At 43.0% G+C, this 26,152-nt stretch overlaps 1 protein-coding gene across 1 annotated transcript in view; it reads right to left on the bottom strand.

The window, feature by feature from the left end:
* Positions 1-26,152, bottom strand: part of CMTR1 (cap methyltransferase 1) — a 66,003-nt gene that overhangs the window by 17,291 nt on the left and 22,560 nt on the right. Inside the window, exons 6-13 of the mRNA XM_081247738.1 lie at positions 25,982-26,053; positions 24,752-24,846; positions 24,561-24,633; positions 19,345-19,543; positions 18,355-18,473; positions 16,234-16,330; positions 15,779-15,911; positions 14,689-14,868 (exon numbers count right to left, since the gene is read on the bottom strand). Of these exons, the coding sequence (XP_081103864.1) occupies positions 14,689-14,868; positions 15,779-15,911; positions 16,234-16,330; positions 18,355-18,473; positions 19,345-19,543; positions 24,561-24,633; positions 24,752-24,846; positions 25,982-26,053 (968 nt within the window). The remainder of the gene's footprint in view (positions 1-14,688; positions 14,869-15,778; positions 15,912-16,233; positions 16,331-18,354; positions 18,474-19,344; positions 19,544-24,560; positions 24,634-24,751; positions 24,847-25,981; positions 26,054-26,152) is intronic.

Here is a 26,152-nt window from a genome sequence, read left to right as displayed (position 1 = left end):
GGGTAGGAGGGGTAGAGATGTGGTATAGTCAAAACCCACACCCTTGGGTAGGTAACTCACAAATGGAAGGATAATCACAACTGCCCAGGTTCTCCCCAAGGACTGAGGCATCTGAGCCCTGGATTGGATTCCCCAGCCCAGGGGCTTTGCACCAGGAAGATGAGCCCCATAATGTCTGGCTTTGAAGGCCAGCGGGGCTTACTTACAAGAGAGCTGGAGGGCTGTAGGAGACAGAGACTCCACTCTTAAAGGGCACATGCAAATTCTCACATACTCCCAAGTCCCAGCACTCAGGCAGTAATTGTAAAGGAGGCTGCATGAGACCCACTTGGTGATCTTGGAGAGTCTCCCAGAGAGACAGGAGGCCACTGGGACTCCTCCTGGGGACACAGATGCTAGCAACAGCCATTTTGGGGGAGCTTATTCTACCATGAGGACAGTGGTGTGTGCAAGTGCTATTTTGGTGTCCTCCCTCTACCTATTAGTGCTGGGGGCTTGCCCACCCACCAATGGGCTAGCACCAGTCCTGAGACACACCCCCCGGCCCCTTCTGACAGCTGCCCTAGGACTCAGCCCCATCCACAAGCAGCCAGCACCAGCCCCTGGTCCCCCAGGGCCCCACAGCCACCACCCCAGGATCAGGCCCCACCCACCAGAGGGTCAGCACCAGCCCCAGGACCCTCCTGGGACAGGCAGTCAGCCACAATGGGACCCAGCCCCGCCCACTAGCGAGCTGGTAACTACCACACAAGGTAGGGCCTGGCGGCCAACTGGGTCAGGGGCCAGCCCCACCTAACAGCACACCCACAATAGTCAACCCTGCCATAACCGAAGGGCCCATGCAGCCCATAGCCCTAGAGCCCATACCTCTGGTAACCAGAGAGGAGTGTGTTGCTGGGCCCCATACGACATCTCCTATATAAGTCCACTTCTCCTAGGCTGGGAAACGTAACCAACCTACTTAATACATAGAAATAAACAGAGAATCAGGCAAAGTGAGGAATATACACCAAATGAAGACATAAGACAAAACCCCAGAAGAATTAAGCGAGGTGGAGATAAGCAATCTACCCAATCAAGGGTTCAAGGTAATAATCATAAGGAAGCTTAATGAACTCGGTGAATGGATGAACACAGTAAGAAGTTTAACAAAGAGTTAAAAAATATAAAGAAGAATCAAACAGAGCTGAAGAATCTAATAACTTAAATAAAAAACACACTAGAGCGCTTCCCTGGTGGCGCAGTGGTTGAGAATCTGCCCGCCAATGCAGGGTACACGGGTTCGAGCCCTGGTCTGGGAAGATTCCACATGCCGCGGAGCAACTAGGCCCGTGAGCCACAACTACTGAGCCTGCGCGTCTGGAGCTTGTGCTCCACAACAAGAGAGGCCGCGACATTGAGAGGCCCATGCACCGCGATGAAGAGTGGCCCCCGCTCGCCGCAACTAGAGAAAGCCCACGCACAGAAACGAAGACCCAACACAGCCAAAAATAAATAAATAAATAAATAAATAAATAAATAAATAAATAAATAAATTTTAAAAATGACCTCCTTAATGGGTTTAAATAAACTGTTTAAAAAATAAAAACACACTAGAAGGAATCAGCAGTGGATTTGATGATACAGAGAAACAGATAAGTAAACTGGAAGACAGAATAGTATAAATCACCTAAGCTGAAAAGAAAAAAGAAAAAAGAATTTTAAAAAATGAGGACAGGGCTTCCCTGGTGGCGCAGTGGTTGGGAGTCCGCCTGCGGATGCAGGGGACGCGGATTTGTGCCCCGGTCTGGGAGGATCCCATATGCCATGGAGTGGCTGGGCCCGTAAGCCATGGCCGCTGGGCCTGCACATCCGGAGCCTGTGCTCTGCAATGGGAGAGGCCACAGCAGTGAGAGGCCCGCGTACCACAAAAAAAAAAAAAAAAAAAAAAAAAAAAAATGAGGACAGTTTAAGAGAACTTTGGGACAACATCAATCATACTAACATCTGCGTTATGGAGTTCACAGAAGCAAAAAAGAGAGAAATGGGGGCAGAGAACTTATTTGAGGAGAAAATATCTCAAAACTTCCCTAACCTAGGAAAGAAAACAGACATCCAGGAAACACAGAAGTCCAGGCAACACAGAGAGTCCCAAACAAGATGAACCCAAAGAGGTCAACACCAAGACACACTATAATTAAAATGGCAAAAATTAAAAGATAAAGACAGAATCTTAAAAGCTGCAAGAGAAGGGCAACTAGTTACATACATGGGAACTCCCATAAGACTGTCAGCTGACTTTTCAACAAAATTTGCAGACCAGAAGGGAGTGGCATAATATATTCAAAGTGATGAAAGGGAAAAAAAATCTACAACCAAGAATACTCTACCTTCCAAGAACATCATTCAGACTTGAAGGAGAGATAAAGATTTTCATAAACAAGCAAAAGCTGAGAGAGTTCAACAACACTAAACCAGCTTTACAATAAATGTTTAAAGGGACTTCTCAAAGCAGAAAAGGCCACAACCATAAATACAAAAATTAAAAAAGGAAAAATCCCATTGATAAAGGCAGATATACAGTAAAGTTAGCAAATCAGCCACTTATAAAGCTATTAGGAAGGGTTAAAGACAAAAATAGTAAAATAATTTATATCCAAAATAAGTAGTTAAGGGACACACAAACAGAAGTACATAAAATATGATGTCAAAAATGTTAAACGTGGGAGGGGGAAGAGGGAAGTACAAATGCAAGGTGTTTAGAATGATTCAAACTTAAGAGATCATCAACTTAATAATCACGTATATATATACAGATTGTTATGTATTAACCTGACAGTAACCACAAACCAAAACCTTTTATAAATACACACACAAATGAGAAAGGAATCCAAACATAACACTAAAGACATTCATCAAATCACAAGGTAAGAGAGCAAAAGAAAAAGAAAGGAACCAAAAAGAATGCAAAAACAACCAGAAAACAGTGAACAAAATGGCAATAAGTACATACCTATCAATAATTACTTTAAATGCAAATGAACTAAATGCACCAATCAAAAGACATGCAGTGGCTGAATGGATTAAAAAACAAGACCCACATATATGCTTCCTGTAAGACTCACTTCAGATCTAAAGACACACAGAGACTGAACGTGAGGGGATGGAAAAGATACTCCATGCAAATGGAAACTAAAAGAAAGCTGGGGTAGCTATACCCGTATCAGACAAAATAGACTCTAAAACAAAACTGTAACAAGAGACAGAGAAGAACATTATACTATGATAAAGGGATCAATCCAACAAGAAGATATAACAATTATAAATATATAGGCATACAACATAGGAGCACCTAAATACATACAGCAAATATTAACAAACATAAAGGGAGATATTGACAGTAACACAATAACAGTAGGGGACTTTAGTACCCCACTTACATCAATGGACAGATCATCCAGAAAGAAAATCAATAAGGAAACACTGGCCTTATATAACACATTAGACCAGATTGACTCAATAGATATATACATAGAATATTCCATCCAAAAGCAGTAGAATACACATTATTTTCAAGTACACGTGAAACATTCTCAGGATGGATTACATGCTAGGCCACAAACCAAGTCTCCATAAATTTATAAAGACTGAAATCATACCAAGCATTGTTTCCAACCACAAGGTATGAAACTGGAAATCAAGTACAAGAAAAAAACTGCAAAAAACAAACACGTGGAGGCTAAACAGTATGCTACTAAACAACTAATGGGTCACTGAAGAAATCAAAGAGGAAATAAAAAAATACCTAAAGTCAAATGAAAATGGAAACACAATGATCCAAAAACCTATGGGACAGTTCTAAGGGGGAAATTTATAGCAATACAAGCCTACCTCAGGAAATAAGAAAAATATCAAATAATCTAACTGTACACCTCCTTTATGAACTAGAGAAAGAAAAAGAAACAAAACCCAAAGTTAGTAGAAGGAAAGAAATAAAGATCAGAGCAGAAAGAAATGAAATAGAGGCTGAAGAAAATAATAGAAAAGATCAATGAAACTAAAAGCTGGTTCTTTGAAAAGATAAACAAAATTGATAAACTTTTAGCCAAATTCATCAAGAAAAAGAGAGAGAGGGCCGAGATAAATAAAATCAGAATGAAAGAGAAGTCACAATCGATACCACAGAAATACAAAGGAAATTTTAAAATTACTACAATTATATTGACAACCTAGGAAAAATGGATAAATTCCTAGAAATATACAATCTCTTAAGACTGAATTAAGAAGAAATAGAATCCGTTGAAAGAATGGATAAAGAAAATGTGGTATATATATATATATATATACACATATATATATATAATGGAATATTACTCAGCCATTAAAAAGAATGAAATAATGCCATTTGCAGCAACACGGATGGACCTAGAGATTATCATATTAAGTGAAGTAAGTCAGAAAGAGAAAGACAAATGCCATATGATATTACTTATATGTGGAATCTAAAATACGACACAAATGAACATATCTATGAAACACAAACTGACTCACAGACATAGAGAACAGACTTGTGGTTGCCAGGGGGGAGTGCAGAGGGAGAGAGAAGGATTGGGAGTTTGCGATTAGCAGGTGCAAACTATTATATATAGGATGGATAAACAACAAGGTTCTACTGTATAGCACACAGAAATATATTCAATATCCTATGATAAACCATAATGGAAAAGAATATAAAAAAGAGTATATATATGTGTAACTGAGTCACTTTACTGTATAGCAGAAATGAAACATAACACTGTAAATCAACTATACTTCAATAAAATTTTTTAAAAAGAAGAAATAGAAAATATGAACAGAGTGATTACCAATGATAAAACTGAATCAGTAAAAACAAACAAACAAAAAACCTCCCAACAAACAAAAGTCCAGGACCAGACAGCTTCACAGGTGAATTCTAACAAACATTTAAAGAAGAGTTAATACCTCTTTCTCGAACTACTCTAAAAAACTGAAGAGAAAGGAATGCTTCTGAACTCATTCTACTAGGCTAGCATCACCCTGCTACCAAAACCAAAGACACCACAAAAAAAGAAAATTACAGGCTAAATATCAATTATAAACACAGATGTAAAAATTCTCAACAAAATGTTAGCAAACTGAACTCAACAATGCTTTAAAAAGATTAAGACTGGGGCTTCCCTGGTGGCGCAGTGGTTGAGAATCTGCCTGCTAATGCAGGGGACAGGGGTTCGAGCCCTGGTCTGGGAGGATCCCACATGCCGCGGAGCAACTGGGCCCGTGAGCCACAACTACTGAGCCTGCGCGTCTGGAGCCTGTGCTCCGCAACAAGAGAGGCCACGATAGTGAGAGGCCCGTGCACTGCGATGAAGAGTGGCCCCCACTTGCCACAACTAGACAAAGCCCTCACACAGAAACAAAGACCCAACACAGCAAAAATAAATTAATTAATTAATAAACTCCTACCTCCAACATCTTAAAAAAAAAAAAAAGATTAAGACCATGATCAAATGGAATTTATCCCAGGGGTGCAAGGATGGTTCAATATCTTCAAATCAATCAACATAATACACCACATCAACAAACTGAATAAAAATCGTAAGATCATCTCCATAGATACAGAAAAAGTTTTTGACAAAACTCAACATCCATTTATGATGAAAAAAACTCTCAACAAAGTTGGTAGAGAGAACATATCTCAACATAATAAAGGCCATAGATGACAAACCTACAGCCGACATCATACCCAACAGTGAAAAGCTGTAAATCTTTCCTCTAAGATCAGGAACAAAACAAGGGTGCCCACTCTCGCCACTTTTACTCAACATCATCGTATTGGAAGTCCTAGCCACAGCAATCACACAAGAAAAAGAAATAAAAGGTATCCAAACTGGACAGGAAGAAGTAAAATTGTTACTGTTTGCAGATGACATGATACTATATACAGAAAATCCTACAGATGCCACCAAAATGTTATTAGAATAAATGAACTCAGTAAAGTTGTAGGATACAAAATTAATATACTGAAATCTGTTGCATTTCTATACACTAACAACATACTATCAGAAAGAGAAATTAAGAAAACAATACCATTTACAACTGCATCAAAAAGATGAAATACCTACAAATAAATCTAACCAAGGTGGTAAAAAGACATGTACTCAGAAAACTATAAGACGTTGATTCATTCAAGAAACTGAAGATAACAAAACCAAATGAAAAGATATACTTTCCATTTGGATGGAAGAATATTGGATTGGAAGAATGGATTCCAGTGGGTTGGAAGAATATTGTTAAAATGACCATACTACCCAAGGCAATCTACAGAGTCAGTGCAATCCTTATCAAAATACCAATGGCATTTTTCACAGAACTAGAACAAGTAATTCTAAAATTTGTGTGAAACCGTAAAAGACCACAAATATCCAAAACAACCTTCAGAAGAAGAACAAAGCTGGAGGTGTCACACTCCCTAATTTCAAACTAGGGAAATAGGGTCAATTAATCTATGACAATGGAGGCAAGAATATACAATGGGGAAAAAACAGCCTCTTCAATAAACAGTGTTGGGAAAACTGGATAGCTACATGCCAAAGAATCAAACTGGCCTACTTTCTCACTCCATACACAAAAATAAACTCAAAATAGATTGAAGACTTAAATATAAGTAAGACTTGAAACCATAAAACTTCCAGAAGAAAACACAGGCAGTATGCTCTTTGACATCAGTCTTAGCAATTTTTTTTTTGATATGTCTCCTTAGGCAAGGGAAACAAAAATAAACAAATGGCACTACATCAAAAGCTAAAAGGCTTTTGCACAGCAATGGGAGGGAGATATTTGCAAACAATATATCTGATAAGGGGTTATAATCCAAAATATATAAAGAACTCATACAACTCAACATCAAAAAAAAATAAACACCTAGATGAATGGATAAAGAAGATGTGGTGTATATATATACATAATGGAATATACTCAACTATAAAAAAAGAATAATGCCATTTGCAGCAACGTGGATGGACCTAGAGATTATCATACTAAGTAAGTCAAAGACAAATTCATACTATATCACTTATATGTGGAATCTAAAAAAATTATGCATATGTACTTGTTTACAAAACAGACTAACAGAAATAGACTCACAAGACACTGAAAACAAATTTACGGTTAGAGGGAAGAGGAGGGGAGTGATAAATTAGGAGTTTGGGATTATCAAATATAAACTATATAAAATAAATAAACAACAAGGTCCTACTGTATAACACAGGGAACTATATTCAATATCTTATAATAAACTGTAATGGAAAAGAATCTGAAAAATACACGTTATATATATATATAAAACTGAATCACTTTGCTGTACACTAGAAACTAACACAACATTGTGAATCAACTATACTTCAATTTAAAAATAAAACACCTGATTAAAAAATGGGCAGAGGATCTGAATAGACATTTTTCTGTGGAAGACATACAGATGGACAACAAACACATGAAAAGATCACCACTAATCATCAAGAAAATGCAAATCAAAACCACAATGAGATATCACCTCCCCATCAGAATAGCTGTTATCAAAAAGACAACAAATAACAAGTGTTGGCGAGGATATGGAGAAAAAGGAACATTCGTGCACTACTGGTAGGAATGTAAATTGGTACAGCCACTATGGAAAGCAGTATGGAGGCTCCTCAAAAAATTAAAAATAGAACTACCATATGATCTAGCAATTCCACTCCTGGCTATTTTTCTGAAGAAAACATAAACGCTAATTCAAAAAGATATATGCACCCCTATGTTCACTGCAGCATTATTTACAATAACCAATATACAGAAGCAACCTAAGTGTCCATCAACAGATGAATAAAGAAGATGTGGTATATATACACAAAGGAATATTACTCAGCCATAAAAAAGAATGAAATCTTGCCATTTGCAACAACATGGATGGACCTAGAGAGTATTATGCTAAGTAAAATAAGTCAGAGAAAGATAAATACTGTATGACTTCACTTATGTGGAATCTAAAAAACAAAACAAATGAACAAATAGAACAGAACAGAAATAGACTCATAGATACAGAGAACAAACTGGTGGTTGCCAGAGGGGAGGGGAGTGGGGGGCAATGAGTGAAGTCAGAGAGAGAGATTAAGAGGTACAAACTTCCAGTTATAAAATAAATAAGTCATAAGATGCAATGTACAGCATAGAGAATATAGTCAATAATATAATAACTTTTTATGGTGACAGATGGTAACTAGACTGCGGTGAACATTTTGTAATGTATAAAAATATCAAATCACTATGTTGTACACCTAAAACTAATATGATATTGTAAGTCAATTATACTTCAATAAAAAATAAAATTTTAAGAATAAAAATGGGCAAAAGACTTGAATAGACATTTCTCCAAAGAAGATATACAAACAGCCAATTTGCATATGAAAACATACTCAACATCATTACTCACTAGGGAAATGCAAACCAAAACTACAATGACCAGTTCAGACCCATTAGGATGGCTAAAGTGTTGGAGAAGATGTGAAGAAATTGGAACCCTGGTGCATTGCTGGTGAGAATGTAAAATGGTGCAGCAATCCCACTTCCAGAGGTATACCCAGACAAACTGAAAGCAGGGACACAAACAGTTACTTTGCACACCAATATTCATGGCAGTATTACTCTCAATAGCTAAAATGTGGGGAAAACCCAAATGTCCATCAACAGCTGAATGGATAAACAAAATGTGGTATGTACATATAATGAATTATTAATTAGCCTTTAAAAAGGAATGAAATCCTGAAACATGCTACAACATGATCAATCTTGAAAACATTATGCTAAGTGAAACAGCCAGACACAAAACGACAATTAGTGTATGAATGCACTTATATGAGGTACCTGCAATAAGCAAATTCATAGAGATAGAAAATAACGGAGGATACCAATGGCTGGGGATAAGGGGAATGGGAGTTACTGTTTCATAGGTAGAGAGTTTCTGCTTTGGATGGTTAAAAAGTTCTGGAAATGAATCGTGGTGATGGCTGCACAACAAAGTGAATATACTTAATGCCACTGAATTATACATTTTAAAAGGGTTAAAATGATAAATTTTATGTTATATATATATATATTTATTTATTTATTTTTGGCTGTGTTGAGTCTTCATTGCTGTGCGCGGGCTTTCTCTAGTTGCGGTGAGTGGCGGCTACTCTTCATTGCAGTGCGCAGGCTTCTCATTGTTGTGGCTTCTCTTGTTGCAGAGCATGGGCTCTAGGCATACAGGCTTCAGTAGCTGTGGCATGTGGGCTCAGTAGTCGTGGCTTGCAGGCTCTAGAGCTCAGGCTCAGTAGTTGTGGTGCATGGGCTTAGTTGTTCCACGGCATGTGGGATCTTCCTGGGCCAGGGCTCGAACCTGTGTCCCCTGCATTGGCAGGCGGATTCTTAACCACTGTGACACCAGGGAAGCCCAATGTTATGTATATTTTACAATTTAAAAAAGGACTCAGGGCTTCCCTGGTGGCGCAGTGGTTGAGAGTCCGCCTGCCAATGCAGGGGACACGGGTTCGTGCCCCGGTCCGAGCGGCTAGGCCCGTGAGCCATGGCCGCTGGGCTTGCGCGTCCGGAGCCTGTGCTCCGCAACAGGAGAGGTCACAACAGTGAGAGGCCTGTGTACCACAAAAAAAAAAAAAAAGGACTCAAAAAAATTTTAACTTCTGCTTATCAAAAGACACCATTAAGAAAATGAATAGGCAAACCACAGATTGGGGAAAGATATTCACAACACACCAGACTTGCATTCAGAATATATAAATAATTCCTACAACTTAATAAAAATGCAAATCAATTTACAGGTTGCTTAAGCACTCTGTGCAGTTGGGAGCATTGAGAAGTCCAGTTTTGCCATGCGTCCACACACACCCATATCAGATGGCAGCGTGGCTCAACAAAAAGAAGTCCAATTATTCAACACACTTTTGGAAGATTTAGCCACAGCAATCAGAGAAGAAGAAGAAATAAAAGGAATCCAAATTGGAAAAGAAGAAGTAAAGCTGTCACTGTTTGCAGTTGACATGATACTATACATAGAGAATCCTAAAGATGCTACCAGAAAACTACTAGAGCTAATCAATGAATTTGGTAAAGTAGCCGGATACAAAATTAATGCACAGAAATCTCTTGCATTCCCATACACTAATGATGAAAAATCTGAAAGAGAAATTAAGGAAACACTCCCATTTACCACTGCAACAAAAAGAATAAAATACCTAGGAATAAACTTACCTAAGGAGACAAAAGACCTGTATGCAGAAAACTATAAGACACTGATGAAAGAAATTAAAGATTATACAAACAGGTAGAGATATACCATGTTCTTGGATTGGAAGAATCAACATTGTGAAAATGACTCTACTACCCAAAGCAATCTACAGATTCAATGCAATCCTTATCAAACTACTAATGGCATTTTCACAGAACTAGAACAAAAAACTTCACGATTTGTATGGAAACACAAAAGATCCCGAATAGCCAAAGCAATCTTGAGAAAGAAAAACGGAGCTGGAGGAATCAGGCTCCCGGACTTCAGACTGTACTACAAAGCTACAGTAATCAAGACAGTATGGGACTTCCCTGGTGGCTCAGTGGTTAAGAATCCACCTCCCAATGCAGGGGACACGGGTTTGAGCCCTGGTCCGGGAAGATCCCACATGCCACGGAGCAACTAAGCCTGTGCGCCACAACTACTGAGCCCGTGCTCTAGAGCCCACAGCCACAACTACTGAGCCCACGTGCTGCAACTACTGAAGCCCGCGTGCCTAGAGCCTGTGCTCCACAACAAGAGAAGCCACCACAATGAGAAGCCCGCGCACGGCAATGAAGAGTAGCCCCCGCTAACTGAAACCAGAGAAAGCTTGCACACAGCAATGAAGACCCAACACAGCCATAAACAAATTTTAAAAAAAACAAAAAAGACAGTATGGTACTGGCAGAAAAACAGAAATACAGATCAATGGAACAGGCTAGAAAGCCCAGAGGTAAACCCACGCACATATGGTCACCTTATTTATTATTATTTTTTTTTGCGGTATGCGGGCCTCTCACTGTGTGGCCTCTCCCATTGCGGAGCACAGGCTCCGGACGCACAGGCTCAGCGGCCATGGCTCACGGGCTGGGCTCACGGGCCCAGCCGCTCCGCGGCATGTGGGATCTTCCCAGACCTGGGCACAAACCCGCATCCCCTGCATCAGGAGGCGGACTCTCAACCACTGCACCACCAGGGAAGCCCGATGGTCACCTTATTTTTGATAAGGGAGGCAAGAATATACAATGGAGAAAAGACAGCACCTTCAATAAGTGGTGCTGGGAAAACTGGACAGCTACATGTAAAAGAATGAAATTAGAACACTCTCTAACACCATACACAAAAATAAACTCAAAATGGATTAAAGACCTAAATGTAAGGCCAGAAACTATCAAACTCTTAGAGGAAAACATAGGCAGAACACTCTATGACATAAATCACAGCAAGGTCCTTTTTGACCCACCCCCTAGAGAAATGGAAATAAGAACAAAAATAAACAAATGGGACCTAATGAAACTTAAAAGCTTCTGCACAGCAAAGGAAACCATAAACACGATGAAAAGACAACCCTCAGAACGGGAGCAAATATTTGCAAATGAAGCAACTGACAAAGGATTAATCTCAAAAATTTATAAACAGCTCATGCAGCTCAATAGCAAAAAAACAAACAACCCAATCCAAAAATGGGCAGAAGACTTAAATAGGCATTTCTCCAAAGAAGATATACAGACTGCCAACAAACACATGAAAGAATGCTCAACATCATTAATCATTAGAGAAATGCAAATCAAAACTACAATGAGATATCATCTCACACCAGTCAGAATGGCCATCATCAAGAAATCTAGAAACAATAAATGCTGGAGAGGGTGTGGAGAAAAGGGAACACTCTTGCACTGCTGGTGGGAATGTGAATTGGTACAGCCACTATGGAGAACAGTATGGAGGTTCCTTAAAACACTACAAATAGAACTACCATATGACCCAGCAGTCCCACTACTAGGCATATACCCTGAGAAAACCATAATTCAAAAAGAGACATGTACCAAAATGTTCATTGCAGCTCTATTCACAATAGCCCGGAGCTGGAAACAACCTAAGTGTCCATCATCGGATGAATGGATAAAGAAGATGTGGCACATATATACAATGGAATATTACTCAGCCATAAAAAGAAACGAAACTGAGCTATTTGTAATGAGGTGGATAGACCTAGAGTCTGTCATACAGAGTGAAGTTAGTCAGAAAGAGAAAGACAAATACCGTATGCTAACACATATATACGGAATTTAAAAAAAAAAAAATGTCATGAAGAACCTAGGGGCAAAACGGGAATGAAGACGCAGACCTACTTGAGAATGGACTTGAGGATATGGGGAGGGGGAAGGGTGGGCTGTGACAAGGCGAAAGAGAGGCATGGACGTGTATACACTACCAAACGTAAGGTAGATAGATAGTGGGAAGCAGCCGCAGAGCACAGGGAGATCAGCTCGGTGCTTTGTGACCGCCTGGAGGGGTGGGATGGGGAGGGTGGGAGGGAGGGAGATGCATGAGGGAAGGGATGTGGGAACAGATGTATATGTATGACTGATTCACTTTGTTATAAAGCAGAAACTAATTTAAAAAATAAATAAATAAACTTAAAAAAAAAAAAAAAAAAAAAGAAACGAAACTGAGCTATTTGTAATGAGGTGGATAGACCTAGAGTCTGTCATACAGAGTGAAGTTAGTCAGAAAGAGAAAGACAAATACCGTATGCTAACACATATATACGGAATTAAAAAAAAAAAATGTCATGAAGAACCTAGGGGCAAAACGGGAATAAAGACACAGACCTACTTGAGAATGGACTTGAGGATATGGGGAGGGGGAAGGGTAAGCTGTGACAAAGCGAAAGAGAGGCATGGACATATATACTCTACCAAACGTCAGGTAGATAGATAGTGGGAAGCAGCCGCAGAGCACAGGGAGATCAGCTCGGTGCTTTGTGACCGCCTGGAGGGGTGGGATGGGGAGGGTGGGAGGGAGGGAGATGCATGAGGGAAGGGATGTGGGAACAGATGTATATGTATGACTGATTCACTTTGTTATAAAGCAGAAACTAATTAAAAAAAAAGAAAGAAAGAAAAAAGAAAATTGTCTCAATGCTATATAATGAATAATTGTGTCTTGGGATGGACTTTTCTTATGATAGTGTCTTATTAGAATGTTAGGTGCTGTATCTCATACAATGTAAATGGAAGTAAAAACGTTGTAACCTGGAAAATTCTGTTAAATGAAAGAAAAGAATAACAATAAAGATGCTGATGTCAATGATGTAAAAAAAAAAAAAAGAATAGGTGTGTACATTTACAACAAATAAATTATTCACTTGCTAAAAAAAAAAGAAAAAAATTTACAAGCAGCTCATGCAGCTCAATATCAAAAAAACAAACAACCCAATCCAAAAATGGGCAGAAGACCTAAACAGACATTTCTCTAAAGAAGATATACAGATTGCCAACAAACACATGAAAGGATGCTCAACAGCAGTAATCATTAGAGAAATGCAAATCAAAACTACAATGAGGTATCACCTCACACCAGTCAGAATGTCCATCATCAAAAAATCTACAAACAATAAATGCTGGAGAGGGTGTGGAGAAAGGGAACCCTCCTGCGCTGTTGGTGGGAATGTGAATTGATACAGCCACTATGGAGAACAGTATGGAGGTTCCTTTAAAAACTAAAAATAGAACTATTATATGACCCAGCAATCCCCCTACTGGGCATATACCCTGAGAAAACCATAATTCAAAAAGAATCATGTACCACAATGTTCACTGCAGCTCTATTTACTATAGCCAGGACATGGAAGGAACTTCTCTGGGAGACTTGGGATTGTACTCTTAGAATGACCTTTACAACACCTGTTTGGCCCCCCTAAGAAAGCACTTCTGTTGATTCATTGCCACTATACAACTCTCCAACCTATCCAGAAAACTGTTCAATAAGGCTTGCCCACTTAGCAAACTGAGCCAACTGTCACAACTTTAAATTATCACCACTAATGGGGAAGGGGGAAAACAATTAATGAAGGTTAAAAAAAACCCAAAAACCAGCATTCACATGGCCTATTTGGGGAACTCATGGACTGGCAAAAGCTTTGGTAACAGAAATTTCCAAAGCATGTTATATATTTGCTTTCTAGCCATCTCTTGCTTCCAACAAGGGGACTTCACAGGGCAACAAACTATGATGGCCTTTTACAAATGGAAGCAATTGAAGGGAGATTACTCCTTCCTCTGAGGACACAGAACAAGTCTGCTCTCTGTCAGGTTTCACTATCATACTCAGGCTCCCATGGGCAGGGGTATGCCAGCCAGGCTCCCACTGGCCACCCGTGTGACAGGGCATGGGAGCAGGATGAAAGTCCTCAAGGTACCCAAAGTCCCAGGGAGCCCTGGAATGAGCAGACCAATCCCAGTTACCAATTTTTCAAAATTAACAAAGTGATACCAACAGCCGGTCATTCAGTCCTTCATTCTCTGGTCTTTCTTGATAGCTCAGTGGTGCCAGCAAAAAAAAAAAAAGAAACAAAGAAAAAAACAGATTGGTTTGCTTACCTTTCATTGGACCGTATCACGTAGTCAGTAAATTCATGGTCTCCCTTGATCACCTCCAAGGGGACCACAAGGTTCACGTCGGAATCGGTGTTCCGCAGCTGGTTGAGTTTAATATTGACTGAGAAGAGGTAATCCCGCACGTCATCGATGCCCACCTTCAGGCCCTTGCACACCACATACCTGGCAGGAGATATACTGTCACTCCACTGAGCAAGGGCTTCTCTCACTTTTCCCTTCCCCAATCCCCTTGCTGAGTCGTGAAGCTCTTGTCTATGCACAAAGAACAGCACAGTCTGTGCTGTGTGTTGCAAAGTTCACCTCAAATCCTTTCTTTTTATGTTGGGCTGTATTTCTACTCTCTATGGCTGTGGTTCCCAACTGCCCTGTGACAGGTTGGCTGCATCACCGTCACCTGGGAAGTCTGTTAAGTTAAAGACAACCAGACTCTCCAGGGACAGGGCCCAGAAATCTGTGTTTTTAACAAGCCACTTAGAAATTCGGATTGGCCACATCTTCCCTCACATCGTGTATGGACACTGTGTCCCACCTGGGATGCCAACAGTGACTGTGGTTAGTGGCCCACTTAGTCCCTCCAGGTGACCGTTCTATTGGTCTCCTTCTCCCTCCCGGGCCAAGCCAAGGGTTGCCCACGTAAGTGTGGTGAATAGGGTTTGTGGAAAAGGAGGCAGAGGCTGACGGGTACATTGAAGAACCATTAAAATCCAAATCCTGACTCCTCTTGGCTCCAATCACTTTTTTTTTTTTTTTTTTTTGCGGTATGCGGGCCTCTCACTGTTGTGGCCTCTCCCGTTGCGGAGCACAGGCTCCGGACGCGCAGGCCCAGCGGCCATGGCCCACGGGCCCAGCCGCTCCGCGGCATATGGGATCCTCCCAGACCGGGGCACGAACCCGTATCCCCTGCATCGGCAGGCGGACTCTCAACCACTGCGCCACCAGGGAGGCCCTCCAATCACTTTTTTTAAGTCAAGGTTTTTAATGTAGCTTGAGTGGTCATGCCAGAGATGCACCAGGATTTGCTGTTCTGACATTTAGCCAACTAGTCTGATTAAAATGGAGAGGAAAGCCTCACCTCTCTGAGTTGGCAGGACGGCTGGTGATCGGCTTAAAGAGACATACTCGTTCAAAGCAGCAGTACAGCAGGTAGATGAGCCCCACACTGAAAGGTGTGAAGAGGTCAAAGGTTTTACAGATGAAGTGGCCTCCTAGATGAGAGAGAAAACACCAGTAGCAGTCAGCAGCTTCTATTCCACAAGGTGGGTAAGGCAGTCTCAGGGAGTATGATGAAGTCAGGGACCCAGCAGCTGGGTCCATTAAAGTCACAGGCAATATAAGGGAAAGACTCAGTTTTAGAGGGGACTTTGGGGATTCTATGGCACTTTTCCCCCTAAATTCCTCATTCAGCCACCTGTCACCTAATATAAGCAGATTGTTTTTTAACTTCCAAGCCAACCCCTATACATGCTCTTGTCCAACAGGGCCTCTAAGAGGTGGGTCTGGGTGGGGAGACAGCAGAGGCAGTGTCACCTGTCCTGACAACGGACAGCGCCATGAGGAACTGACAGAGCAGCAGCTGTTTGCTGAGGATCTCCTGCAGGTTCTCCTGTCCCTCCACTGAGAAACCCTGAAACGAGAGCACAAGGATCAGGGTAGAAAAGAGAAGTGATGAGGACTGAAAAGAGTACCCCTACCTCATCTTCTGTGAGATTTCTTGAAGTGTTTTCATTGATCTCCACCATCTGACTGATAAAGATACAGCTTGGTGTTTAGATTCTTTGGCGTGGTCACATGGCTCACTGTGGTGAAGACAGCACCTGGGACCCAGGCCTGACTACTGAGCCAGTGCTGTTTTCCTGCTCTATCACTCCCAGGGATGGAACCAAGTCTGCTCCTCCAAGGAGATGGTCAAGAAAATTTTAAAACTCACATGGGAATCCAAGGGAAGAATACGGCAAAACAGAGGCAAAATACGCTAGTCACAGGCCAACTACAAGATAGGAAACTGAATGCCCTGGTGAATCCAGTGAGACCCAGGGAGTACATGTGGCCTGAAACTCTGCAATGGGCTCGCTCAGTCGTGGGCTGACCACCGAAGAGGCCCCAATCTGGTGACAGGAGAAAAGTTAGCATAACTCTGACAGTCACAGTAATCTCTTTCTCTGCGGACCAAGGATTTATTCACAAAACCCCCTTTCCTGTCCCAAGACCGTGGAGCCTCTCCCTCCAGCTGGCAGTCTCTCTGGCCAGGGTGTTTGTTCAAAGAATGTACACTGCTGTCCTTGGAGTGGTCTCCCTCTCTGTGAGATCCCAGCAGGGAGCAGACAGCCATGCTCACACAGAAGTGAAGGAGGCCAGAGGGGCTGTGATAGGAAGAGAGGGGAGTTGTTGTTTAATGGGTACAGAGTTTCAATTTTGCAAAATGAAAAAGTTTTGGAGATCTGTCTCACAATAGTGTGCATATTTAACACTACTGAAGTGTAACCTTAAAAACGGTTGCAATGGTAAATTTTACATTATGTGTTTTTCATCACAATAATTAAGAAAAGTAAAGAGGCTGGCCTCCATTAAGCTGGGCCCAGCCTGGCCAGGTCTCCAGAATCAAAAATGTTTAGCAACGTCTTCCAGATTTACAGATGCTTCCTACAATGCATGTCTGTTTATGGGGGAAATAGACAAACAAATAAATCAGCCACACAGGTCACCAGTCTAAGCTGCCTAAGCCAGAAGGACAGTCCTTGAGTTTGCCACTCTAGCTGACAAACTGCAAGGCTGCCTGCCTCCCAAGCACTATCAGATCCCTCAAGCACAGGTGAAGCAGCCCCTCCCCCCCTCCACCCAAGCCTGTCTATCTGTTGTCCCCTGCTGTGCACAAAGCTTTGGTGAGGGAGGTGCATGTTCAGATCCTGTGCTGATATCCTAAACATTTCTTCACCTCTCCACAGGGCTACTGCTTGAAAGGCTACCCAAGGGGCTCCAAAGGCTCTTCTCAACTCTGGCCATGTCACCCCGGAGCAACTGCAACGTTCTCTGACCCTCCTCTACACTAATTTGTGGCTCATTCCAGAAAAGACTACCTGCAGCATCAGATTACTAGGTGAGAAAGCTGCAGGGTACTTGCCTCTATACATCAAATACCTGCCCAAGAAACAGGCGACTTGAATATTCACTTTAGCTCAGCGATTGACCGAGCCTCCTGTGGAGTCCCGGAGGACTCCTTTGAGCTGCTGCCTTCAGTTATGCGGTCACCTATTAGCCCATCCAGAGGCTTAGGAGCGGCCATGTGTAGACAGCCTCTACCAGGAGCAGCACCCAGGTGACAAATGACGGGAATGTTCTTCCCGGTCAGCTCTGCCTAGCTCATCTTAGTCATGCCCCCCCTCTCACCATGTCTCATAGCCAACCAAGGCCCTTTGAAGAAGTGAGCTGACAAGGTCCACTTGCTCCAAGCAAAGATGCCCACAACATCACAGCCTTGACAAAGTTACCACTGAAAAGATGCACAAAAAGAATAGAAACATACAACACACATCCCTACTATCTGCCCTTCCAGGGCAGCTAAAGGACCAACCAAAACAAACAAAACCAATTCTCAAGCCTCTAACATGATAAATCCCTAAAGCATCACCCTATGAACAGCAGGTCACCTACCCCATCAGCCATCAGAAAGTGGACACCCTTGCGATCTGTGTTATCCAGGACAAAATTCCGAAAAGCAGTGATGTTCTCCGGGCGGGTGATGTCTCCATCTCCATCGATCCCACCCTCACCTGACAAGACACAAGATTCACATTTAGCTCATCTGCCCTGTGCATCCCTGGAGCTGGGACACAAGCTCTCTGGGGCTGTGAACACAGGTACCAGGTGGACCTCGAGGCCCAGGAGAAAAGCCCCTGTGAGGAGCAACTCACTGAGGGACCCATCATACAAGGCTGCCTTGCAGTGATGGACAGGAGGCAAAAACAGTGCCCTGCTATAATAAAGCAGAGTTCAGAAGGAGTTGACCAGCCAAGAGTCATCAACTGAAACAGAAGGTCTTCATATTCAAGATCAAAGTTGTGTTTAAAGCACCTACATTTAGGAACCAATATCAATTTCTTAATAAGAACTGTTAACAAAGGACTTAGGATTTGCTGCCAAATCACAAAAAGCAAGCCAGAGTGGAGGGAACTGCTGGAGGGCTGCTGAGCTGGCTAGAGATGGGTGTGGGTTTGTATGTGTTAATAAACCTGCCAGTTCTCAGCCAGAGATCAGGCAGTTTCATTATCTCCTGTCACCACAAGAGAAGAAAGGAGGAAGTAATATGGCTCTGATGAGAGTTTGCCTAGTGGAGTATTTAACCTGTACCCACAGGCCTGGGGTAAAAAGGGACAGTCGAGAGGGAACCGAGACCTTCATGACATTGGCTGGGAACCCCAGACTCAGAGACCTGGGAAAGAAAACATGGCAAGTGTACCCACAGGCCTGGGGTAAAAAGGGACAGTCGAGAGGGAACCGAGACCTTCATGACATTGGCTGGGAACCCCAGACTCAGAGACCTGGGAAAGAAAACATGGCAAGTGGATAATAACTACTTCTGACCTTAAGTCTTCAAAGAGAACTGCCTCTCATAGCCCCTGGTACCCTCCTCCACGTCCCTACCGTAGTAAGGTTCGAAGAGCTCACTGGAGGCCGAGTAGAAGTCTTCCAGCTTAAAATCGTTAGGACCCTTCAGAGTCATTCCAAAGCCCTTTGCGTGCCACTTCTTCCTCCACAGCACATACTCCGAGAAGCCACCTGGGCCTGCACAGACGTCAGCAAAGTATAGAAGCTCAGCTTCCCGGTCCTTCACCAGTGGTTTCTGCAAAGGCAAGTGGAAGTCAGGGGAGGAAGGGAAAAAAGATGGCTAAATGGGGAGCAGGAAAGAGAAGGCAGGGGGAGTAAAATAAGCCTTTCAGCAAGCACAATGCAGAGTTCTTGTGGCCAGAGCCACAAGCGCCCAGAAATGTGTCCTCTGTGATCATTGCCCTCCAAAGTTTTTGCCCATCCCCACCTCAAAACACCCCTGATGCCTTTCAACCCACCAGGCCTAGCTCAGACTCCTAATAAAAACATCTTAATGGGCATCTAAGTGTGCATTTTTTATTTCTCAGCATCTTTTCCTCACCATATCCTGCCTTACAAGAGTCCCACTGAGCAGAATAGATGTTCTAACCCCACATTACAGATGGGAAAAAGAGACCCCAAGACACAAAGCGACTTGTTCACAGACAGTCCGCAGCAAAGCTAAATCAGAATCCCATCAGCCTGACCATTAGATGCCGGCCTTCCTGTCCAACCAGAGTCTGAGGGGCTCTCACATCACCCCCTCCCAGCCACAGGGACTATCTTTCCAGATCATAGCCTCTGCTTCCCTTCTCCCCTTCCTCTGAGGCTCTCCCTTTTTTTTCCAATTAACTTTTTATCATGGAATAATTTTAGATTTACAGATAAGCTGCAAGAATAAAGTTCGCATATACCCTTCACCCAGTTTTATTAACATCTTACATTGTCGTTTGTCAAAACTAAGAAACTGACACAGGTCCATTACTATTAACTAAAGTCCAGACTTGATTCAGGTCTCACTAGAGCCCTTGTTCTGTTCCATGACCCCATCCAAGATACCATAGTGCATTGAGTCTCCTCCTTTTTAACACCCACTCCCTCTCCTGCCTTTGCTCCTCTGCTAGCCAGGGCCTGGGTGGTGCATAGCTGGGAGCTGACAAGGTAGAGAGAACAGGAGACAATGGTGTACAGCTTCCGGGCAGCCATCAGAGCACCCACCCACCTAAGGAATAACTAAATTACAATAATCACTTGTATTTTTATTGGATTATAGTTTTGGCCACTTGAGTGGCTTTAACTCTTAATCTAAAATATTGGGAGTTCCCTGGTGGCCTAGTGGTTAGGATTCCCGGTTTTCACTGCTGTGGCCCAGGTTCGACCTTTGGTTGGGGAACTTAATCCCGCAAGCCATGCAGCACGGCCAAATAAATACATAAAATAAAATGTACGCTGCATGCAGACCTAGATTGTGTGTTTACACTTCTCTTCTACACACCTGGGCCCTAGATGATGAATTCTACTTGGCCCAACCCTCCACAGCAGAGAGGATAAACCATCTGCACTGGTGACAAGAGGTTGAGTTCTAGAGGGGGTGACTGCAGGGGACCCTCATGAACATCCAGCAGAAAGGGGCTAAGGGAGCTCAGCCTTCTCTCTATATAGGTTTGGCATGGCTGGGTGCTTGTCCAGAGCTCTGTTAACTGCTAGATAAAGATCAGAAAGCTTCAGGGGAAACAGTTATAAGAAAGAAATGGAAATACTGATGCTCAGGATCCAGTCACTTTCTAGGTGACAAGGGCCTTGCCTCTGATGATGGTTATCTACCTTTATCAAAACAGTGAAAAAGTCTCAGGAGAAAGTGACTTTAGCTAAAAATAAACTTCATCATCCTGTGACAAGCCCATTCAGCATGCTGGGATATATCAGTTCTTCCTCCCCTACCTCTGCCACTCCACCCTAGCATACTTTTGTTCCTGAGCCATCAGTTTTCATACTTTTGGATTATATTCATTCGCACACACAAAGAAAGACCTAATGGCATTTGCCGAGAATATTATGCAGCACTTCCCAGGCTGCAAAGTGGTAGTGAGGCAGGGGTCACAATTTTAAGGCCTGCACGTGCTAGAAAGAGTGAAAACATTGTTCCTCACCACTGCCCATGTCCTAGCCACAGGCTCCAGCCTCTCTGGGTGAGCAGACGGCCCAAAGGAAGACTGGGAGAAGGAAGGGGAATGAATCAATGAAAGCATCTCACCTCCAAGAAGAGGGCATAAATATGATCTGTTCTGTGATGTCAAGATGTGTCATACCCTCACAGGCCACAGCCAGAAGGTCCTTTCATAGAAAGGACATCTGGGATTCTCACCTCTGCCATTTACTGGCTGTGCAGTCAAAGGCAAGTCCATAACTTATGTCTTTAAGCTCGAGCTTCCTCAACTGTAAACTGGGACTAATGCAGGTTATTTTTTAAGGCTATTAGAGGATTAAATGAAGTACCATATGTCAAAGACCTTTAGAAACTGTACAATACTAAACAAATGTAAGATAACATTATATTCAACTAGATCAACTTCCTTAGAGTCAAAACTCTGGTCCTTTCCATCCTTTCGCCTTTGCAATGCCTAGCACTGTGCTCCACATGCAGCGGGCACTTTGTAAGTGCTGTCTAATTTCTTCTAAGACAGCACTGAAACTTAAAGATCTACATTCAGTTTTTGTTTCCTGTTACGCTTCACAGCCGATGTTTTCTTACCTCAACAATAACCCCAAGCACACAAGTCCCTCACATAACGTTTTGGTTTATAATATGCTTCCATATACCCAAAGAATCTAAATTCCCTTCTTTCCTTTGTCCCTTCCAATTCTTGTTTATGATTTCTTTATTTCCCTACCCCAGCCTCTTTTCTTTTTCCACAACCTGCAGAAGCAGAAGCACACTGAAAAACCTCAGAGACCCTCCCTCTGGCTTCCCACCTCCAACCTCCTCACACTTTCCCAAGCTTCAAGTTCTCCACACTCTTATTCTGTAATTCGCCTGACCCAAGAGCCACTGAGACCCTGGCAAACCTGGGCATGTGCCTGGGGCTTCCCCCACTCCCAGCTCTGCTGGGAGAGCTCTAGAGTGTGTCGCCTGAAAAACACACCAAGCCTGCCGGGCTTGGCTGTCACTCTGGTCCTTGGGGGAAAACAGAGGTGAAAAGAGAGAAGAAAACACTAGGAGCTGAAGAGAAATCACTTTTTATAGTGTAGTGCAGAAGAACATCTCTGAAAGGGCAATTCTCCATGGCCACTGTCAATCAATTCAAGTCAAGAAGCTGCCTGAAGCACCACAAACACGGCTGCCTTTTCCTATGTAACTAATATCTCCACCCACGACCGGAATGGGACAACCCTGATGCCTACTTCATTTTCCTGACAGCGAAAGACAATAACCAGATACCAGCTGCTGGAGGCGTTTAACATTCAAAAGCCCAAAGTGATGCTGTGACTTCCCAGCGGCTTGACAGAGTTCCTCTGCCATGCAGGGGTTTAAAAGAAATCATTTGGAGCTCAAAAAATTAAATCAACATTATATCAACCTAATTTTCTCAAGATGCTAATTCCAAGAGCCCTTTTGTGCAGCTTGCTGGTACTGTAAAATGAGGAGGGAGACCTGGGAAAGAAAAATAACTAAAGACTGGAGGGGTCCACCTACCAGTTTCGCCAGCACTGAAGAAGTAGTCAGGTGGGTGAAGCCGAAACATTAAAGAACTTGGAAAACAAGTTTCTTTAAGCAGTGGATAATCGGGGCCTAGTAGAAGGAGGGTGAGTGAAGCAGAAACAGGTTTGGGAACAGCTGGCTCCTGGCCCCTTCACTGTCAGAGAGAACTAACTTTCTAGGACTGGGTAAAAATGCTTTGAAACCCTGAAGGGAATGTTAGAATGAAATTTCCTTTTTTCTTTCTCTATCATTATGGAGGGTCTGTGTTCAGAAAAATGACATGTAGCAAAGTAGAAAATCCTTTTGCTCTATCACTTCTTGAGAAGGGCCAAAGACTGGTAATTATGATCCCACACAAAGCTTGTTCAGAGAGGCAGAAAGGGAAAGGGGCCATGTTTGAAATCACAGATTTTAGAGCTGGAACAAACCTTAAGAGTCTTTTGGTCCTACCCCGGCCCTCTGGCAGGTTAGTAGGGCTAATTTCAGAGATGAGGCAGCTGAGATCCACAGAAGGTGTGAACCTAAGCAACACCACCTGCGACTAACTGCTGCACTCCATGCCCGCCCTCAACCCTCACTGAACACAGCCTAGATCTTCAGACACAATATTGATTTTAAATAGACCAGTGAAAGAACGCAGATGCCCACATTTCATTCAACACTCAAACATTTCCCTGAGTACTGCCCTCTCATACCAGAAACAGCAACCAAATCAGATGATGTCACAAGTTTCAATTTGGAACACTCACTGTAAAGACTGTATACAGTCATCCCGCAGTATCTGCAGAGGATTGGTTTCAGGACCCCTGCAGCCACCAAAATCTGCAGATGCTCAAGTCCTTTATATAAAATGGCAGTGTACAATCAGCCCTCTGTATCGGTGGATGCAGAACCTACAGACACAGAGGGCTGACTGTACTCAGACTCTACCTCATCCATGGTAGGAAGAAAGCAGGGGAAAGCTCCCTGGTGGCAAATGGCCTCCACACGTCAATGAGCACAGAAAGGCTTTACAAACCCCCAACCCTGTACCCTTATCAGCTCTCAAGTCTACCAGAATTTCCAGAACACAAGCACCATGGGGAAAGGGGTCACATCTACCTCCTTCAAAATTATATTGCTGGTACTGTGCCTGGCACAAAGTCGGGGTTTCGATAAATACACGTTTAATGAATGGAGGAGGGAGGCCTGTGTTCTAGCTCATGGCCTCGTCTCCCTGCTCCCTAGGCCTATAGATGCACAGCTGCTGCTTTTGTCAGGAATGCCGCTGCTCCACCCCTGTAAGCCCCGCTGCCTCCACTCAGAGTGAGCAGCAGGGTCTGCAGAGTTGGGGGGGTGGGACTCAGGGCCTGAAGCCCTAGAGACAACTGCTTACTGGGGCACTCCTGGGACCACAGGAAGCACTGTGGAACCCTACCTGAAGAGCTCAAAGCAAAATATATCTCTTTCACAAAATACATCTCTATCACCTAGCAGGAATACTCTCCTAGCACTGCACAAATGGCAATTTCGGAACCACTGAAGCTCAAGCTCATTTGGCACTATGAATTCAGAAGCAAAATCTTGTTCTCACCCCATAAGAGTCCCTCGGATTTGTAAACATGCGATCGAACACAAAATCCATGTTAGCCATCTTCATTGCCGCCCTGCAACAAAGCAAGACAGAAAAGTGTGCCTCAGTACCAGACATATGGAGAGCTAAGGCTCAAATGAAAAGGTAGAGCAGTGTACATCGGGGTGGGGGGGAAGGAAATGTCAGCAAACCTGTTTAGGAAGAAGACTCCTCGGATCATCTCGTAGGGATTGGCCCGGGTCCGAGCTCGCCGCATCTCCTCCCCATCCAGGACATCAAACACATTCTGCCCAGAGAGAATCAGAACCTGAAGGTGAGCATCACCCTTTGGGATGAAACAGGTGTCTTAACGAGCTTCAGGGGCCTGATTCACAGCCCTCTGAAGAGCTAGGCTCCTGCCGTATCTCAGTTCTGAAATGACCAGATGTGTGACCCTAGACAAGTCACTCAATCACTGACCCTCAACTACCTCACCTGTAAAATGGTACAAAATAAAAGGGAAGTAAGCATGTGCCTGGCACATGGTAAGTGGTTAATAAATGGCACGGAGTCACCTCCTGGCACTGGTAATCCTCATAACAAATCTGCTTCTCCACTCCAGCAGCAACTTCCCAAGGGACCAGAGTTCTGATATGAAGGGTACCCAGAGAGAGGGTAAACAAGCCAAGACCAGAGTTTTCTGAGGGCGCCTACCACACAGGAGGGAACCCATCTCTGTTCTCTACTATTCTCTCTGAAAAAAGAAAGCCTCACCTTACCTGAGTTCCAGTCACCTTAAGGATATTCCCAACACTCTGCCTGCCAGAAAAATAAGCTCTGTGAAGCTAGTCTGAGGTCTTGCTTCTTCTCCAACCCACTTCCTCCTCAGAGTTTCCTTGGCTCATTCTGCCCCAAGCAATGCACTTCCTGACCCAAAGACAGGCCAAAAGACATCAAGGGGAGGGTAACACCAACTACTTCTTTTAATTTTTACAACAACACTGGGAAGCGAGTATTTTCTCCCCAATTTATAGATGAGGAAACTCAAACTCAGAGAAGCTAAAGCAAGTGGCCCAAGGTCACACAGAAAAAAAAAAAATGCTGCTAAACTAGGATTTGAATTCAGCTCTATCTGATGCTACACAACGATTCCGAACCTTTCACTATGCCAGGCCCCCTTCAGGATTACAATGAACCAACCCACTGAAATTAAGTGGTTCCTTTCCTGGCTACTGATCACAGGGATAGCACAACACTACAGGGCAGGAGAGCCACCAGGAAAAAGGACACCTCACAGAAATGTACCAAGCTACCTATCTGATCTCAAAGAAAAATCTTAGCTAAACTTCAGCTTCCCCACAACTGACTCAAAAGAACAAGAAAAGCCCAGCACAACCCCTCACACAAAATCTTCAACTCCAGCTCTAGCCACGAGTCCTTACCTTACATTGCAACACACTGTGAAGCAGCTCTTCCCCGCAAAACTCTGTTTCATCTTCAATAATCATCTTTCTCTACAGGGAGGAGAAAACAATCAATAATGACTGTATTTGGGGGGATGGATGGAGAAACTAGGGTTCTGAGTGAGTAGAGCAAAAGGGGCCAAAGAACAT

Source organism: Mesoplodon bidens (genome assembly GCF_964165515.1).
Source record: "Mesoplodon bidens genome assembly, chromosome: 10".
In the NCBI taxonomy this organism is placed as follows: Eukaryota; Metazoa; Chordata; class Mammalia; order Artiodactyla; family Ziphiidae; genus Mesoplodon; species Mesoplodon bidens.
Note: the sequence above shows the minus strand (reverse complement) of the source record. Positions and strands in the feature narration are given on the sequence as shown.